The sequence below is a fragment of the Camelus bactrianus genome, chromosome 17, assembly GCF_048773025.1.
Source record: "Camelus bactrianus isolate YW-2024 breed Bactrian camel chromosome 17, ASM4877302v1, whole genome shotgun sequence".
Lineage (NCBI taxonomy): Eukaryota > Metazoa > Chordata > Mammalia > Artiodactyla > Camelidae > Camelus > Camelus bactrianus.
This window is the reverse complement of record NC_133555.1, coordinates 48,062,043-48,081,738: the sequence shown is the minus strand read 5'-3', so window position 1 is coordinate 48,081,738 and position 19,696 is coordinate 48,062,043. Positions and strand designations below refer to the sequence as shown.

The window sequence follows — 19,696 nt, the reverse complement described above, 5'->3', positions numbered from 1 at the left end:
ACCTGCGCACGGATGGCAAATGGTCTCATCCTAATCCTGGATCAGCTGTTTACAGACTCTGTGACATTTCACTGCTCCAGGTGCCACCTTCCTTGTTTGCAAAATGGCCCCAGTAGTCCTGTCCCACTGTCTCATACTGCAGGTGAAGAAGTTCCTTTTTAAAAAGTTAGAAACCAATTAGAGACCCTGTTCTTGGCTCTCAGAGTGGCCAGAGAAGCCTTGCAGCATGTTCGTGCATCAGTACGGAACCAAGGATGCTACTCCTTGGTTTGAGTAATTGTATTAAATATAATATTTCTTCTCTTATTCAAATCTCTCTTCCATAGGTGGTCCAAAAACAAATCTTTTCCAGAAATAATTACATTGTGAATTGGTGAGACCCAAATGAAGTTAACATGTATTAAAAGGCTTTTTATGGAAAAAACTATGTGAATAAAAAGCTGTAAGATGCTCTTATTTCTTATAAAATACACATAATGGTAAATGTAAATTCTGCAATGGTCGCAATACAGGTGAAATTAAAAAAGAAAAACAAAAAACCCCAGCAAGGAAAATGTGTTTCGTATACATTCAACGATGAGAAACCCAACTGCTCTCAAGTCGTTCACCCAGAGCACACAGCGGGGGCAGGAGCCTTCCCTCCGCCTCACATCCTGCCCGGGCAGCAAAGACAAGCCAAGTGCGTCTCTGAGATGGTACCGAGTGCACGAAGGCTGACCCTGCAGTTCTAAGGGAGGAGGAAATCCAACCGCGTGATCACATAAGCTCACTGCCTAGTCCCTGGGAGGAGGCGGCATGGCTCAGCTTCTGGACCAGCTGAGATGCAGGTTGGAGAAAAGGGGATCCGGTCTCCTGTCTGTCCTGCAAAGCGCTGAGCTCTGTGCCGGGCGTGCTGGCCCCGAGCCCACCTGGCACGTCCAGGAAACGTGCTAGAAAACTCATGGTTTCTCACGCCCCAGCTCAGAAGGGACACAAGCATGAGCCATTTCCAAACAGGAAAAAGAACATTTCTCCTGTATTACTTTCTGGAAGCTCTACTCAGTATTTAAGAGCCACACTGAAAACTCACTGAAAGATTACTCTATGAGTCTCTTTTAAGAGACATCTTATTTCTTCTGTCAACTTAAAGTCGTCTCATATGTAACTCTGGCCACTGGAAACCTTGAGGGCAAAATGAAAGGTGGATCACGTCAGGGCTGCCGAAGCACCTTGCTATCGTGCTGACTCATAAGGAAAGGAATCTGAATTTAGTTTTCCATCCCAGTGTGCGACGTTCCTGTCCCCAGTAAACATCCCTGAGGAGAACTATTTCTAAAATCTCTTGTGCCCTCTTAAGACAATTTGAGGTGCAAATAGCAATTTTAAATAAATGATTTTTTTTTAAATTAAAAAGTCGTATCTCATTCTTCAAAAATTAATTTTAGGACGCTCCAATTTGTATCACGCAACTTTACGCAATACAGCTAGGTGTGGTACAAACACACTGATTTTTCTCTGAAGGATAAAAATAGCTCTGGCGAGGTAGCCACTACTGGTGAACACAAACCTCAAAGGGTTTAGTCAGCCAAGCAGTTAAATATGAGAAACAAAGCAATGGGAGGTTTTGGTTGGAAGGGCTAAATAAACAGCACCTAGTCTCCATCCTCAACAGCCTATCCTTAATGGAAAGCAAAATTCAGTTGACAAAAAAAACCCTGAAAATAACCAACTGATCAATCAGTTGTCTTTTTAAAGACAAATTAAAGAGCCAGCTCTTCGGGATTTTCTATAGCACTGCGACAAAAACAGCTTTCGGTGTCTTGGTGCCTTTTTTTAAACAAATATATGAAGTCGTTGTGGCAAAAGGTCAACGAGAGCAAACCTAACACCTCGGCCTTAAACACAGAAGCAACACTTGGCTGAGAAGGAAGCCACAAGGGGAAAGGACACAGCTCTGCGGGCAGCACAGAGCGGCGACACCTCTACGTGTGAAGCTGACCGGCGGGCCGCCGCGCACACGCAGCCTCATCGGGCGCGTCTGATGAGATTTTCGATAAGACCCGCGAGCGAGCCGGGCTGCTCTCTGAGCAGTCTGGCTGGAATCGGCGGTTCCCGGCAGAGCCTGACTTGCCTTTCCTGGCCGCGGCGGGGCTTTTCAGCTTTCTGAGCAGCTCAGCCTGCACTTGCGTCACCAGATGTAAATTAGACATCTCTCTCTTCAGGTCCCAGTATGCGCTTTGCATGTTAGCGCTGAAATACAGGGTTTAAGAAAAAAAAGTTAATTGTTGTTATTCTGTGGACAGAGGCAATAACTGTAAAACAGAAATGAGCTTATCTGCATTTCTGCTCAAATTAGTTTTGAAATATAAATTAACTTCATTAAGTAACTGAAATATTTAGAGCATTATAGTTAAGTGAAAAGACGCTGTTCATAGTACCGACCTAATTGTTAGCAATTAACTGAACTATATTAAACAGAAGGTATTTTAAAAAGTTTAGCCAACGAGTTTAATAGTCCTCCTCTCAGAACTGAGGTGTTGTGACACCCTGTGATAGGCAGTGCTGTTCATATATTTAATGGTAAGGAATATGTTCTTCATTTGCAAATCTGATCAGGAATGAAGTGACAGTCACTCATGTATGGATTTTAAATCTGTGTCTGGTTACTCTGTTCTGATGTTGTAAATTGAAGTGCTGTTATGAACTGCTGAGCGTGTACCCAAGCCCACATTAAAATAAAATTTAGATTTCATGTATTCCATTCTTTTATGTCTGACTGGGCTGTCTCATATGGTTGGCTCTGAAGCAATGTGACCTGACAGCAGAGGACCTGGGGAGCCAGATGACTTCCTGGGGAGGGAATGGGAGCTAGAGATGGGGATACAGCAAACACATAAAACTCATGGTACCTCTCATTCTATGGTTAAAACTACTCTACCTCAGTTATCTAACAAATTATAAATCAGTTATTTTAAACCTAATTTTATTAAGTTCATCTTCCATTAAGCATTCCTATCTGGGTTTTAATAATTTTTGCTTTTCCATGCTCTTAATTGCCAACTAAGTAAAACAGAATCTTCAGCATTTATCCTTACTTTGCTGCACCAGAATACATAAAATGTGAAATGTACAAACAGTTGATCTCATAGTGTTCAAATTGCCATTATTGCCTCTTAAAGATATTAGTGTAATTTTAGTAATAATGAAATCAAATTAGATAAACATCACTTCATGCTTCAATTTTTGTCTAGCTGCAAACAAAAACCTTTGAAGAAACTTCAAGGATAACACTTGATACCTAAATCTAACAGCTTATCAATTATCAAAAGCGATACAGTCGAAAACAGAAGTATTCTCAATTATGTAAAATTACATACCTTTTGGTCAAAACATTTCCATGCCACTCAGACTACAATTCTTTCATCAGAAGCAGAAGAATAAACTTTACACTGCTTTTGAGAAAACTCTACTTGTTTTAGTCTGTTGTCAACGTCATTTGTTAACCAGTGGTCTATTAAAGAACACAGGGATTTTTGCAAGTTTCTGACAGGTGTGAAATAATTGCTTCACAAAACTTAAGTTAGCCACCTCTCTTCCCCAGTCAACGTCTGAGATGCGTGTCACGGTGAGCGTTCCTCAGAGGAGCCCGTGTGAAGTGTGGAGAGAGCGGGCGGTGCCTGGGTGCAGCTCGGGGCATTCAGTATGCTTTCCAGAGAGCCCCTCACACTGCGCAGCAGGGAAGTGTGAACACTGCAGTTCAGAGACAGTGGTTTATTACTGGCCTGAGATGGTACATCAGTGCCTGACTTGGAGAAAAGAAAAGCAATACTGCAGACAGTGTCTGGATACTGCAGCCAAGCATGTAAGACACAGCAGGAACAATTACAGTGGAGGTGTGAGAGCAGCATCTATACACACCTTCCAATTCAAGTTCAAAAACTAGGTCACCACGCTTAACACACATCAGATTGTTTTCTTTTGCCCTTAACGTCGCCTGAATTGAAAACTACAGATAGAAAAATCTAGTCATTACTAAGTACGAGCTCTCCCTCTTGTGGGAAACAGAGTAATGGCAGTTACTCTGCTCTTTACAGTTCATAGGAAAGCGCTGGAGTCCTCCAAGTGTGTTAATTTTGTAAAATTCTACTTGAACAAAATGTTGACATCGTTACTCACGTGAGACTGGAAAAGCTGTCATCCACAAATCTTTAGCGGAGCTCCAACTAACCTGGACTGACCTGTGTATTTCTGAGACACAACCTTCCCCTTCTGCCCCCACCATCGGGGAGTGTAAATTAGTTTTGCTCTAAATGCCACACGAGCAGCATCCTAAGGCCATACATAAATTTTATAAAGAACTTAAAAACTACTTGAACACTGAGATGCAGCACAAAGCATCCGAAATGAGAACCCGAGACAGTAAGACAGATGAGACAGACTGGTAATGAGGGCTGAGCCTTCACTCTGCGCTGGACAGGCGCCCCTGCCCATCCGCAGACCGACATGGCCACCTGGGAAGCGTGCGCGCGCACGCGCACACACGAACACGCAGCCTTCCTAGGTTCCTAGGTCCAGTATAAAGTTCCACATCTCTGAATTTTAAATGTAATGAAACCTGCTTACCCACATCTCAGGAAGGGGGGACACGCCCAGCTTACAAAGTAAAACTGTAAAAGCTCAGTTTTCTTAATTCACACTGTACATTCAACTCTCATATTGAAATGAAAGTTCCTTGTATAAGAAAAATCTACTTAAGTTTTTACTTCAGCCATAGTTTTCTTCAGCTTTTGAAAATGTACTGAACTACTATATTCCCCAGAGGAATTAAAATGAAAGTACGGCACAGTCTTAGCCAAGAACTAGAGACTCAGACGTGTGCATTTTGCCAGCTGTTGATTCCCTCAGACAAGCATCTTTCAGCTGTTTTTGACTGAACGGCGCAGCAGGCAGCCATTTCACACTGCAGCTCACACTCTGGGATGTTTTGTTTTATTCCTTATTTTAAAAACGCATGTCTTAACTCACAAAATTTCATGACCACTAAGGCAACACAACAAAGTGTGCAAAACACTAACTTAATCCCCATTTTCTAAGCTCAGAGTCTGCACTTTAAGAAGCTACCCCACCCCCAGATCTGGCGTCAGCGCTGGGAGCGGCAACCGGAGGTAACCCCAGCCAGCGCACGGGCAGGGCGCCGGCCGAGCTTCCGACGGGCAGGGCTGCTCCTGTTACTAGTTGTGCAGTAAGAGTGTCATGTCAAAGGTAATTAAAAGCTTCCCTCAGGAAACAATATGGTACCACTTCACCTGCCTGGCAATGTGATGGAGGAAATAGAAAAAAAGGGAATTTTCCAAATAACTGGAAAATCATCCTTAAAAATTTCTAAACTTCTAGTTAATGGTTTTATGGAAACATTCCTATGTGCTTTTCTCCTAATATAGTAAACTTAATTTATCAATGGAATTGTTCCATTTATAAGTGGATGAGGCAATTTACAAAGATTAATAAAACGGCGGACTCTAAACTGGAAGCAGGTATAAATGACAAGGCAAAGGGAAAGCAAGACAGAATGCACTTAGGAGTGACGCTAACATAAAAATGCACGATGCAAAGTGTAGCAAGGGTAAGCCCCAAAGTTGGTTATTGGTTTTCTAGCTGCTAACCGGAAGATGGAGGCCTTCTGCTTACAGAAGATAAATGCAAAGCAGTCTGCAAAAGCACAGTGTCCCGAGCACCAGGGAGCCAGGAGGGCGTGCTTTAATTAGTACAACTTTCACATACAGCGATGTTCAGACTGAACTCAAGGCGATTCTAACATCTGTTTCTCTAAGCCTGAATTAATACAAAGCTTTAGAGAACGAACACTGCACAGAGTCCTGCAGCCTCAAAAACCAGACTCACCTCCTTGGGGCTTCTTCCTCCTCCAAATCCTGGCCTAGAGATTCCTCACTATCTTGCTAGTTATGTGGTGTCAGCTTTCCGAGTTATTCTCATAGAAGTGATCCAAACTATGTACTGTCGCCCGAGAATGGAAGCAGAAGTCCCGTTCCAACACACTATTTATACAAGCCCTTTTCTCTGACCTACTGTGATTGTAACACATTTGTTCCCTGCTTCTTCCCAAAAATGCTTTGAAGAGGCTTATGAAAATGACAAATGCAACAAAATTAATAAAGGGAAACCTAGGCTGACAGGAAAAAAGAAGGTAACTGACAAACAACTTTGAAAAATAATTTACATGGACACTGTACTAGACACGTGTTTAAATATAAGGAAAAGCCTCCCTGCTGTAAATGTGGATAAAAGCTGACGGCATACATGAGCTACTGTTTGAAGGGCAAGAGACTGGCCCATGAGGCCTGCCACCCTCACTGCTGGCCCTTCACATGTGGTGGGGGCCGCCCAGGGCCGGGAGCGGGGCCGCCTGGTGTTTCCTCGACCGTCTTCCCCTAACTGATCGTTTCTCTCAGTCAGGTTTTCCACAGGAATAGGTCGGAGGTAATTCACATTACTTACTTTAGGCCAGTAAACTTTGGAAACCAAACAATCAGACGATCAATTCAAATTTAAGTTTTTTTCATTGCCTAGACCTATCTTTATAGAGAGGGGATACTAACACAGTAGAACAAAAATTATCAGACAAAACAATGTACTTGCGTTACTTAAGTAAAAATGATGTATATATATTTGAGAAAAAAAGAGGCTGAATATTCCATACATAAACTCTGCTACTTTTACTCTTATCCCAAGAGAATAGTTCTCTTAAAATTCATGTCATATCAAAGACAAAGGGTGTCTAAGTTTGCCCCCAAGGCAGAGTGGTACTAATAAACATAATTACCTACACCCCCCCCCCCCAAAAAAAGGCAAAGTGATACTGCTGTATAGGGAAGTACATAATTCTTCATGTAAAAATCAGAATTTATGACAGAATACATCTATACTGCTAGCTCCCTAAAACCCTGTCTAAAGTATAACTGCAAAAATTCTGTCTAAGGCATCACAATATACACCTTTCTGCTTCTCAAGTTCAAGCCTATTGTTAAGCATTAGTTCACTATTTTCTCTGCATCTCTTGTGATCAGAGATTAAACGCAGTACCCAAATGGTGTCCATCTGAGGTTAAATCATAACAGAAGTCTAGGAACCTGCACAAAGAGGCTACAGGACAAGACTGCACTGTCCTGAGCGCAGGAGAACGGTCATACCTGGAGACGCTCAGTCTCTGGACATCTCCGCTCTTCGGACTGTCTTCCTGAGGTGGGTCCTGTCATTGTTTAAAAAAAAGTTTACAAGTTGTCATTATACTGCGTTCTATTCATTGTCAGTACTTGATTAGCCTAGCCATGTTTCAGCTTTTAAAGAATATGTTAACTGCAGCATAAAACTAGATCTTACATTCAATGTTAATGAAATAACTAAACCTATACCAGGTAATTTCTGTATTTCTAATTATTTAAAGTCATGAATGCTTTAATTTTCTTTAAAAAATGCAATTCCTCTCACATAAAAGAACTTGGAGTCTTACAAAATGTATTTCTGAAAACACCCATCTGAAGTCTGTATTTTAAAAAGGGTAACAAATTTTATCAAATTACTCTTTATTCAAAGTACAGCTGAGTGAATTCATTCCATCAGAAAATGGAAGTTTGTTAGTATCTCACTTTTTGGTATCATTACCAAAAAAAGTACCAAAATTTAACAGGTTACTGTTGAAAAAGATCAGCATAAATTTCCACTTCCCACAAGACAATGGTAGGACAAGGACTTCATAAAGTCCTTATATGCCTTTAAGTTTTAGTAGTTTAGGTTATAGGTGACAAAAAGAACCTATGAAAGATATTTAAAAGTGAACTTAGTATGTTTAAGGCAATTCTGTAACATACTTGTTTGCAATGCATTTACTTTCAGGGTCTGTAACAAATAAAAACAATACCACAGGCACTAATTTTATTAGCAGGAATGGCCACTATAAACTGACAGGACAAAATTCAATTTTACCATTTATTTATATCATCTCAATGGTATGTTTTAAAGTGAAACACTGAAGCGCCACAAAAGGACTTCACGAGTCCTCTGCACTTGGGGGTGTAAAACATCAACCATATTATAGGATTCAAGGGTATTTGGACCTGACTGTTCAGAAAATACCAACTAAGGACTGTAACAGTTTAGCTGCGTCTTAGGGGAGCCCTGTAGAGACGGGAAACTGGCCCACAAACAGGGGAGGTCTGACCCCTAGCCAAAGCACATGACCTTGGACATGTTCCTTTCCTGTTCCTCACAAGATATAAAGGAGTAAGATCAAGTCACTTTGAGTTTCTCGGTATTAGTTAATAATCATTAATAAAAAATATACATAAAATATACATTTTAATTAATGTATACATGTGTAATGGAAACCTTTCTCATTTTTAAAGCCAGTGATATTAAAAAAAGTAACAGTTTGGGTTGTTCAAGTATTTTCCCAGTTGCCACCTAACAATTCAGAAAATCTAATGTAAATCAACAAGAGGCTCAACAGAAATTATCTGTAATATGCAAACACCTGGCGCTGGAGTCCCACGGGACCCCGGGGAGCACTGCTGAGCGAAGCGGGTCCCTGTACTGCAGGGCCGCTCAGAAGCGCCGGCACAGCCCAGCGCAGCGTCCACCTCCAACCCGCCGTCACCGGGTGCCTTCCACTTCTACACCAGCTCCGCTCTACCGAGCCGGCGTTTCCTACACTTCTGCCCCAGTGTGTGCTTTTCTCAAAGGACCAACTGTTCTGAATATAAATGGCTGGAATATTGGAGGATACACAGAGTCCAAAAGATCCACAGTGGAACTTTGAACTCAATAGTACCAATCAACTGAGTTCACTACGTACTTCAAAAAAAAAAAAAAGCCCAAAAAAGGCCACTCTTACATCCATGTAGCAATGCTCTTTCACACTCAGGTGTTACAAAATGTTTCAGAAAGTAGCACCTTATAAATATTTGTAAATACGGCTACAGTAAATAGAAGGAAGATGATTAATGTGAACATACGTCTCTCTCCTTGGCTCGCTCTTGGTCTGCTCAGCAACACCTTTGACGCAAGACTTAAAACGTACACATGCCACAGTATCAAGATTCAAATTTGGAACTCTTGATAAATTGATAAATTTCCACTATTTATTTTCCTGGTGGATATCTTTATATTAGTTGTGAGCATTTTTTTTTAAACCTTTAAATCTCCCCTCCCCCAGCCAAATAAATTCCTATGAAGGAAGGACCATGTCTTAAATCCTTAAAAAAAAAAAAACCTCCCTTATCTCACTTTAAGAAGTTTCTTAGTCTCTGACTGAATTTCGTCAGCAGTAAAAGAAGTGATTTCTAAAGTTTCTTCTACCTTCAAGTCTATTTCTGTGATTTATGAAAGATGAATTAAACTAAAAGCAAATTTATCCCCCAGCACCATCTAGTGGAAAATATTAAATGCTGAGAACTGAACTGTATCACATGTATACTGCTTTTCTGGATTACCCTAATGTGTAGTTCACTTTCTGAAAACCCTCTGTACCAGGCACTATGCTAATTGCTTTACCTATTACCTATTTTAACTTTCATAAAAAAATAGGTATTTAACGTCAGCTTTATAGGAAGAAAGTTCTAGACAGTTAAATGACTTTGCTAATGTTAATAGGAACACAACAATTATAACCAAATTTTTGTAATTCCAGGGTACTGCTTCCTACTATGTAAGTAAATATCCATTGTTTATAAAAACTATCGCATCACTTCAAGTAGAATGTATATACTGACGATTACAGTTCAGAGCTTCGTGGTGAGACCTTTTCTGGCAAGCACAGCTTTGTAAAAGGAGCCTCTCGAGGGCTGTGGCCACTGGGGCTTGTGGGGCAGGATGCTCAAGGCCTCTGAGGGAATTGTGTCATGGGTCATAGGTTCAAAGCCAGGAAAACTAACTTCAGATGTCAAATAAGAAAAAAAAAAAAAAAAAAAAAATTGGCTCTAACAGGAGTTGCCAGTAATTTTTGTAGTAGATGTTTCCCTTTTATCAGGACTGGGGGCTCTGAATCAAGTTCTCACTGTCCAGTTCATCTGGTAAAGGCCAAAGCAGGATGCCCCATCACTCTTAATGCCGTTCTTAACCAGCGGTCACCTTCGGTAAAGGCGACATTACAGAAAAGTACAGTCAGCTCATCCAAGGACACCTGGGGCTCAGGGCAGAGTCCTGGCCGGTGGCCAGGAGGTGAGGGCACAGCCCCTCTTCCAGTCAGTGGCAGCCTGGAAGAACCTAGGGGTAGTGGTGGATGCTCTGATGGGCAAAATGGTTGAGCTGAGAAGTAATGATCTAACTGGCTCCCTTAGTTTGAAATCCATGAGTGTATACAATGGCTCCTGAACTCCAGACTATTAAGCTTTTCCATTTCCCGTAGTAACTATTTTAAACCCTGCCTTTGGTGCACCTTCTATCCTCAGCGCTCTCCGTCATGACATCTGAACAAACGTATCCAAGCTTTCTAGGACCCAACACAAAGCTCAGCCGCCCCTTGGTATCCAAGGGGCCTGGTGTCAAGACCCACAGCAGGGACCAAAACCTGTGGGTGCTCAAGTCGCAGAGCCAGCCCTCTGCACCCTCAGGCTGGCATCCGTGGATTCAAGCAGTGACGGACAGCGTGGGCTACGACTGTGGTTGGCAGATGCCCAGGACCGACTGTATCTTTACTGAAAAAACCCTTGTATACAGGATCTCTGCAAGTCACATGCACACTGCTCAGAGGTCGCTGCGTCAGTACATAGACTGTTGGTGAGGACCTGAGAGGCATCCTGTGTTTCAGTGGATGACTAACCACACTTCAGCAGCTCAGCAGGGTTTTCGGTTTTGCCTTTTGCCCCTCAATTCTTGAATTCTCAGCTATCTGCTGAAAATTAAAGTTGTTCCGAAAGTATTAGACTTCTGAAAATTAGTGGATGCGGTAAAGGTTTTCTCTCTCTCTCTCTTTTTTAAGAATTCTAAGAATCAAGTAGTCTCTTGTGGTGTCTAAGGTAATGAAATTATAAGGTAAATAAACTGGGAAACATAAAACCTGAGCTCTCTCGCACTTTACACAGAAAAAAATGCCTTGAGGAAACTGAAGGAAAAGGAAGTTTGAAAGAATCGTTTTAATAAGGTAATAAACTAATAAGGGTTTTTTAAAAATTAGCTTTTAAACAACAAAATTATGTAATTCTAGGATTATGCTAAAAGTATACAGCATATCAAATTTTAGCAAAAATGATTAAAAGGAAGATAAAGGTGAATGAACGTTCAGAGACTAGCTCTCTAAGCAGCTACAGTTTACGCTGATCCTGTGACTTGACACTTATGACAAGGCCTGCGTGTGGCGCGCCCAGCATTTGAACCTCCCGGTGGAACCAGTCTGTGGTACCGTTTGTCTGGCTTTCTGCAGCTCTAGTCTGAGGTCTCTACACTCTCTCCTCATCAGCTCCAGCTCTTGCTCCAAACCATGGATCTTCAGGTCACGGCTCAACTTCTCCACCTCCCAGTCTGACGAAGGTGGATTTAAATTCCTTATCACTACAAAAAGGAGGGACATTAAAGCTGTTAATTCTGCCTTCTGCACTGGTTGCAACTCAAAAAAGCTTACGCTAGTGAGAGGTGGGTAAAAGAAAAGCCAATGTAATACACACACAACTAAGGTTTTGAAAAACAGTAATCGCTTTCAAATATCTATGCTAATGAGAATAAGAAATCTAGCGATCTTGTCTTAGAACGTATTAATCACCCCATCCCTGATTTTCTGCTTAGGTTTAAGAGCAAATTTGTCAGTTTGAAATTTTAAAATATACAACACTAATCAAGCATATGTTAAAATTACAGATAGATCAGTAATCTACGTCAAGGTGAAGACTGTGATAAGAATTAAGCGAAGTGAGTAAACTGAGGCTCACTCAGCGAATCACTCCATCTAGTCCCTTTAGAAAGTATAAAGTTTCACTTCAGAACAGTTTCACTCATAAACGCGCCACTGTACAAACTCAGCGCAACCAGATACTAACGCTTGACTTAGCTTCTCAGTCTCTCTCTGCAGAAAAAGCCCCAACGAGCTACCGTGAGAGATCTCCTCTCAGCCTCCAGCCAAAGGTCTCTCAGAGCCTCATCTCCAGCCTGTCTCATCAGAGTGAATGTTCATGGAACAGGCGAATAATACTCAGACCCTCAGCCCTGACTTTTCAACACAGCATCTCACCTGCACATTTTAACAACCTTCAGAAATGAAAACAAACCAAAACAAAACAAAAATGCAAGTGTAACCACTCCACGCCAGTGTTCAGCAGTGGGCAAAAGCCTCTGAAGAGGATGAGGTCCACTCCCTTCTTCATCCACTTCATCACAAGCCAGCCCGGAAGAAAACCTGGCAAATTCTCTCCAAGAAAAATGCAATCTACATCTAGGGAAAAGCTAAAAGGAGTTGCTATTTTGTAAAAGCAGAACAGAGACATTGATACAAGCCTAAAAATTTAAAAATAAGTTAAGGCCTTATCAGCATACAGATATAGAAAACTGATCATGGACATAAACATCAATGGAAAAATGTATTAATTCCGTTAGAATATTTGTAACAAGTAAGTGGCCTACCCTGCTGAGTTTCCACCTCTGTCCTTAGCTGGAGGAGCTCTACTTCTTTAGATTGTAGCTGTTCATTCAATACTTTCAAAGATTCAGAGTTGTCTTTATTCTAGTTAAGTAGGGAAAATGCCAAATTACATTCAATAAAATCTATAGATCGGTATTATATATTAATTTTCAGGTAGATACTGTAATTCTAGTCTTTTTAAAAGCAAGGTGGGAACATGAACCCAGTTTTTTCTTCACTAATCTCTTTCTCTAACTCAGGACTTATTATTCACAGGTTTTTTTGTTTTTTTTTTTAACACATTGACAAATTCTACCAATTCATGATTTCTCAAAATAAGTTAGTGGTGTTAGACGTACTTAAGACTGAAACATCATTACATTCTGCATATTTATTTTGTATAAGGACAACTTTCAAATGTTACCATTAAAATTTTCTATATTTGCCTTGAACATGCATATTTTCAATTTTTTACTTAATAAATGCAAGTCTCTCTTATTTCTGATTTTAAACCTCTTCAAGGAGAAAATATTTGCAATATATACGTATCATTCTCTTCAAACCAACCTACCATTTTATCCAACTTGCTCTTCAAATTGTCTCTGTCAATGCAAACCTCTCGATACGCATGGTAGGCCTTATTGACTTGTTCTCGTCCCACAGAACTGGCTTCTTCATCCTTTCGAGCCCCGATAAGCTAGTGGCAGAAAATCAGGAGAAAGCTTAAGAGGATACTCCATCTTAAAAAAAAAACCAGTTTTCTGAGGGCTCCACATCTTAATCACTGTGATGCAGGGATGAAGTCTGGACTACGGGTAAGTGAACATTTCACTGCCACACAGTGAAGCTTTACTGATTAAGAAAACAAAAAAGTACAGAATATTTTTTAAAAGTCTTCTTTTTATGCTCTTCCTTCATCAGTATCTTATACTTTGTAGTATCTATTTTATATTAGTTCATCACATCAAAACACAGTACATCATTCTTGTATAGTGCTTGAGTTTTCCAAGCCAGTATACAGTACCAAGTTACTGTGTAGCAAAAGTATCAAGTTAATGTGCACCTGACATTTTAAGGAACAGATGTGTTAGTTCATTAAATCTGTATTACTCCAGAACAGAAATTAATAGGACTGTATGTCACAACGCACAGAAATATTTTCCAATGTTCATTATACTAAGTCACATTTTTCTACTGACCTTTTAAATAAACCTAACTACGAGCTCCAAAGTGTTATGTTTTGTCACTCTATCCCAGTATGTCACAATTTAATTATCATTAAAGAAAATTGTATGAATACAAAGAAACTGATTTTTTCGTATTTCCTTCAAAGGACTCAATTCTACCAAGCCCCATCCTCAAGTTTTTATTCCTAGATTATTTCCTTCCTCCTTTGTGGAAGCTGCTGTTTGTAAAACATGAATACACTGAACATCTGAAGATCATAAACCATGATCTGAAGAAACATGAACTAAGTTACACTTCAAAACTTAAAAAAAAAAAGATGAGTGAGGAAGATTTCTCAACATACAAGCCAAGTAGATCTGATGATTTATAACTGAATCAGATGTTTATATATTCTGTCACCTTTAGGAGTGTCCAATTTCTACATGAAAAAGGTAAACAGAAAAAACATTAGTTAATCAGTTAAAAGCATTCTCATTATGTGTGTTCAAGAACAAAAGAGAATGTTGAGGTAAAGAAGATGTGGAATTTCAGTCCAGATGAAAACATTATTAAACGTGTCAGAACAATGTTCCAGGAGCTTCTTCCTTGGACACTTAATTTACTTTGTTGGTATATAATTTTTTGCACAGATTTAAAAATGCTGTGTAAAATACATACTACTATGAAGGTAAGGCCATCTGACAAAAAGAGGTAAGAAAACTATTTGATTGATACAACATTGTAAACTGACTATACTTCTATATCTATATCTATATGTATACACATACACACACAAAAATTGAAATTTAATCCCTTCATGTTGTTAAATCCTATTCTGCAAATATTCACCAAGTGTTATGATACGTGAAGCACAGAAGGCTACGTAAAATGCCCAGGATTTTGAGATTGGCAGTGTGCTATCCTTGGAAATCTGGTACACTCATGGCAGACAGGACGGAAAAATATTTAATTCTCCAAATACTTTGGATTTGAATTGTTCTTTAAGTCATACAACATAGATGAAGGTAACAGATAAATTACCTTTTCTTCCAAAATTCTTATTCGTTTTTTTAAGAAAGAGTTCTCTTTTTCTGAATCCTTAAGTCGTTTCTTGATGTCTTCATATGCAGTGACCAGGGCAAAATGGGAAGCGACAGATTCATCTCCCGAATATATTGAGACCGGAGTCACAGTATCTCTCCTCTGGGCTTTTTCATGATTCAGAATGCAGATATCATCTTCCACCAGCGTATCCATGACAGCTATTTAAAAACAAAAACATAAAATACAAATGTATCAGTGAATAAAGAAGCAGAAAAGAGAACACATATTTAGAATAATGTGAATATTGGGGCAATGTTTAAAAACTCCTATTTCTTTGTGTTTTTTTGAGGTATAGTTGGTGTATAATATTGCATCAGTTTCAGGTACAACATAGTGACTTTTAAAGGTTATATTCCACTTACAGTTATTATAAAATATTAGCTATATTCCCTGTGTGGCTCACTATATCCCTGTAACTTACTTATTTTATACATAGTGTCTGTACCTCTTAATCCCTCACCGTCTTCCCTTCCCCTGTATTCTCTCCCCTCTGGGAACCACTAGTGTGTTCTCCATACCTGTGAGTCTGTTTCTGTTTTCTTAAATCTGCTAGTTTGTTTTCTTTTTTAGATTCCACATGTGATACCATACGGTAGTTGTCTTTCTCTGTCTGACATTTCATTTTAACATAATACCCTCCAAGTCCATCCATGCTAAATGGCAAATTTTCATTCTTTTTAATGGCTGAGTAGTATTTCAGTGTGTGTGTGTGTGTGTGTGTGTGTGTACCACAACTTCTTTGTCTATTGATGGACATTTAGATTGCTTCTATGTCTTGGCTATTGTAAATAGTACTATGAACACTGGGGTGCCCGTATCTTTTTAAATTAAGTCTTTTCATTTTTTTCAGATATATGTCCAGGAGTGGAACTGGTAGGTCATATGCTATCCTATTTTTAGTTATATTTTTAGTTTTTTGAGAAGCCCCCATACTGTTTTCCATACTGGCTGCACCAATTTACATCCCCATCAACAGTGTACAAGGGTTCCCTTTTCTCCACATCCTCACTAGCACTTGTTATTTGTGTCCTTTTTGATGACAGCCATTCTGACAGGTGTTAGGTGATGTCTCACTGCAGTCTGAATTTGCATTTCTCTGATTAATGATGTTGAGCATCTTTTCATGTGTTTGTTGGCCATCTGTATGTCTTCTTTGGAAAAATGTTTATTTGGGTCTTCTGCTCATTTTTCAATCAGGTTTTTTTCTGATGTTAAATTGTATGAGTTGTTCATATATTCTGAATATTAACCCCTTATTGGTCATATCATTTGCAACTCTTTTCTCCCATTCAGTTGGTCTTTTTGTTTTGTGGATGGTTTCCTTTGCTGTGCAAACGCTTTTAAGTTTAATTAGGTCCTATTTGTTTATTTTTGCTTTTGTTTTCTTTGCCTTAGGAGACAGATGCAAAAAAATACTGTGATTTATGTCAAAGAGTGTTCTACCTGTTTCCTTACAGAAGTTTTATGGTTTTAAGTCTTACATTTAGGTCTTTAATCCATTTTGGGTTTATTTTTGTATGTGGTGTTAGAGAATGTTCTAATTTCATTCTTTTACATGAACTGTCCAGTTTTCCCAGCACCATTTAAGAGACTGTCTTTTCTCCATTGTATATTCTTGCCTCCTTTGTCATAGGTTAACTGACCATAAGTGCATGGCTTTATCTCTGGGCTCTGTATTCTTCCCCACTGATCTACGTGTCCATTTTTGTTCCAGTGCCATACTGTTTCAATGACTGTAGCTTTGTAGTATAGTCTGAATTCAGGGAGCATGATTCCTCCAACTCTGTTCTTTTTCAAGATTGTTTCAGCTATTTGGGGTCTTTTGGGTTTCAATACAAATTTTAAAATTATCTGTGGTAGTTCTATGAAGCATGCCCTTGGTATCTTGATAGGGTCTGCACTGACTTTACAGAGTGCCTTGGGTAGTGTGGTCATTGTAACAGTATTCATTCTTCCAATTCATGAACATGGTATATCCTTCCATCTGTTTGTGTTTTCTTCAATCTATTTCATCAGTGTTTTATAGTTTTCCAAGTACAGGTCTTTACCTCCTTAGGTAGGTTAATTCCTAGGTATTTTATTCCTTTTGCTGCGACTGTAAGTAACATTGTGTTTCCTTAACTTCTCTGACAGTTTGTTGTTAGTGAATAGAAATGCAAGAGATTTATTTCTGTATATTAATTTTGTATCCTGCACCTTTACCTAACTCATGGATGAGCTTTAGTAGTTTTTTTTGGTGTCATCTTTAGAATTGTCTATGTATCATATCATGCCATCTGCAAAGACAGCTTTACTTCTTCCTTTCTGATTTGGATTCTTTTTATTTCTCCTTCTTGTCTGATTGCTGTGGCTAGGACTTCCAATACTATGTTGAATGAAAGTGGTGAGAGTAGGCATCCTTGTCTTGACATTAGAGGAAATGCTCTGCGGTTTTCATCACAGCGTATGCTGTCAGCCATGGGCTTGTCATCTATGGCCTTTATTATGATGAGGTGTGTTCCCTCTGTGCCCACTTTCTGGAGAAATCTTTTTTATAGGCAGTATTGCATAGTGGTTAAGAGCATGGACTCCAGGACCAGGCTGCCAGGATTTGAGTCCGAGTTCTAGTGTCTATGTGACTTTGGGCAAGGTGCCTGACCTCTCTGCTTCAGGTTCCTTTTTATAATGTATAAGAAACAACAGCTACTTCACAGAATTCTTAAGAATATTAAATAAGTGGATATCTATAAAGCATTTAAAACCATCAACTAAGCTATTATTAGTAAGCTTTATAAAAAATTGTAAAACACCATTTTCACTAAGAGGGTAAAAAATTTTCAATATTTTATACCCATATATTTCTTCCTCAACATTTCCACTCTTAGATGTAAGTAACAAGTTTTACAGCTCACCAAATTATAAATTTTCTGAGTATAATTCTTTACAACATATCACAGAATTTTTTTGCATACTCCACTATGTTCTTTCTACACTAGAAATTGATTATGTTTATTGTATGTTCACAACAGAAGACAAAGGAATTAACATATGAGTGCCCACTATGTCCCAGTACCATGTACTATATTCTTTTAACATTATCTCATTTAAATTCATCATAACAATTCTATGAGGTAGATTATCATCCACGTTTTATAGGAAGGGACTAGAAAAGTGCAGTAATCTGCCCAGGCTGAAGTTGGTAGAATGTGAGCTCTGTGACACGAGAGGTTACATCTGCTTTGCTCACCACTGTGTCCCCAACTCATCACTGTGGAAGGTGCTCAAAAATACTGGTTATTCAGAAAGAGACTCAGACGTAGAAAAAAACTTATGGTTACTAGGGGAGAAAGGGGGAGGGAAGGATAGTTTGAGAGTCTGGGATTGGCAGATACAAACTACTATGTACAGAATGGAGCAGCTCAGAGAACTAAGGAAACCCACTTCCTACTCACTTGACTACTGTCGATTACAAAGAACGTTAAAAGGTATGAATCAATAGTCAGATACAGAGATACACAGGGCTAGGTGCTGAACAGAAGAGCCTCTGCCCTCCCGGAGTTTGAAGCCAGCGCAGTGGCATATGGAAAAGTGTTGGCTCACCAACCTGGAAACTCTCTGAACCCTCTCCTCTTTGGGTTTCTGTGGAGGCCTCATTACATAGGCATGATTGATTAAATCACTTGGAATTGATTCAGCCTCCCGACCCTGTCCCTGTCCTGACCCTGCGCTGCCCAGGTCAGTGGGACTGAAAGTTCCAATACTCTCATCACCTGCTTGCTTCCCCTGGCAACCGGCCCCATCCACAGGTGCTTTCCAAAAGTCACCTCACCAACATAAACCCAGTCAAGGTGGAAAGACTCTTGTTATAAGTAACAAGACACCCTTTTCACCTTTATGGCTCTGAAAAGATTTTAGGAACTGAGAACAAGAGGCCAAATATTACGACAAAAGATGCTCCCATGGTCTCAGGAAATTCCAAGGGTTTGGGGAGCTGTGAGCCAAGGAACCATGGATTAAGACAAAATATATATGAGAAATATATTTTAGTCATCTGAATGACCACATATTTATTTCTTATGAATCACAGTATTGCAATATTAATGGAGAAAGATGGGCACAATGAGCCAGATGAGGTAGAAAAGTGTATGGTATTTCTTGAGGCTGTGGGGGAGACATAAGGAGAAGAAAAAACAGTCAAACATTACTCATCAGAATTATTTCTCAAGATCTTAAATTTCAGTCTTTACTGCAATCAACAATGAGGGGACCCTCGTTGAGATATTCTATATACACTGGGGGGTGAGATACTAGAAAACACAGAATCATCTTCAACACCAGATTAGTCTTTCTTCTAGGAAAAAATATGATTGTCCTGTCATATTTAATCATCTTAACATTTACTATGTATTGTTCACTAACCAAATGCCAGGTACTAATGTGTCCTCACAGCAGGGAGGCAGAATTTACCACTCCAAAAAAATGTCTCATAATTCTGGATTGTGTACACCATCACTAATATGTCATTTAAAGTATGATCCTTTATCTCAAAAACTTAAATAACTGTGCTTTGACCTCTGATGGGTAGTCCTCAGAGCTTTTTGACAGACTGTCTCTTGATACAATCTTCAGGTTGGCTAAAATAAAAACTTTCCATTTCTTTCTTAGACAGACTATTGATTAACCTTGTTGCTGACGTGTCCTGGCTGGCAGGCTAAGAGAGACACCCACCAGAGGACACCTGGGGTCTACCCTGGACCAGTGCTCGGTACCAGCATGGCTCAGGTGTTCTGGTGAATTCTCCTGCTATCTGCATCTCATTACTTTTAAGAATAATCCTAAAAATTG

General features: G+C 39.6%; 1 protein-coding gene across 1 annotated transcript in view; it reads right to left on the bottom strand.

The window, feature by feature from the left end:
• The window catches only part of AZI2 (5-azacytidine induced 2), a 29,044-nt gene that overhangs the window by 2,237 nt on the left and 7,111 nt on the right, over nt 1-19,696 (bottom strand). The window contains exons 2-7 of the mRNA XM_074345368.1: nt 14,810-15,030; nt 13,173-13,298; nt 12,604-12,703; nt 11,393-11,541; nt 7,188-7,246; nt 2,111-2,229 (exon numbers count right to left, since the gene is read on the bottom strand). Of these exons, the coding sequence (XP_074201469.1) occupies nt 2,111-2,229; nt 7,188-7,246; nt 11,393-11,541; nt 12,604-12,703; nt 13,173-13,298; nt 14,810-15,025 (769 nt within the window). The 5' untranslated portion in view covers nt 15,026-15,030. The remainder of the gene's footprint in view (nt 1-2,110; nt 2,230-7,187; nt 7,247-11,392; nt 11,542-12,603; nt 12,704-13,172; nt 13,299-14,809; nt 15,031-19,696) is intronic.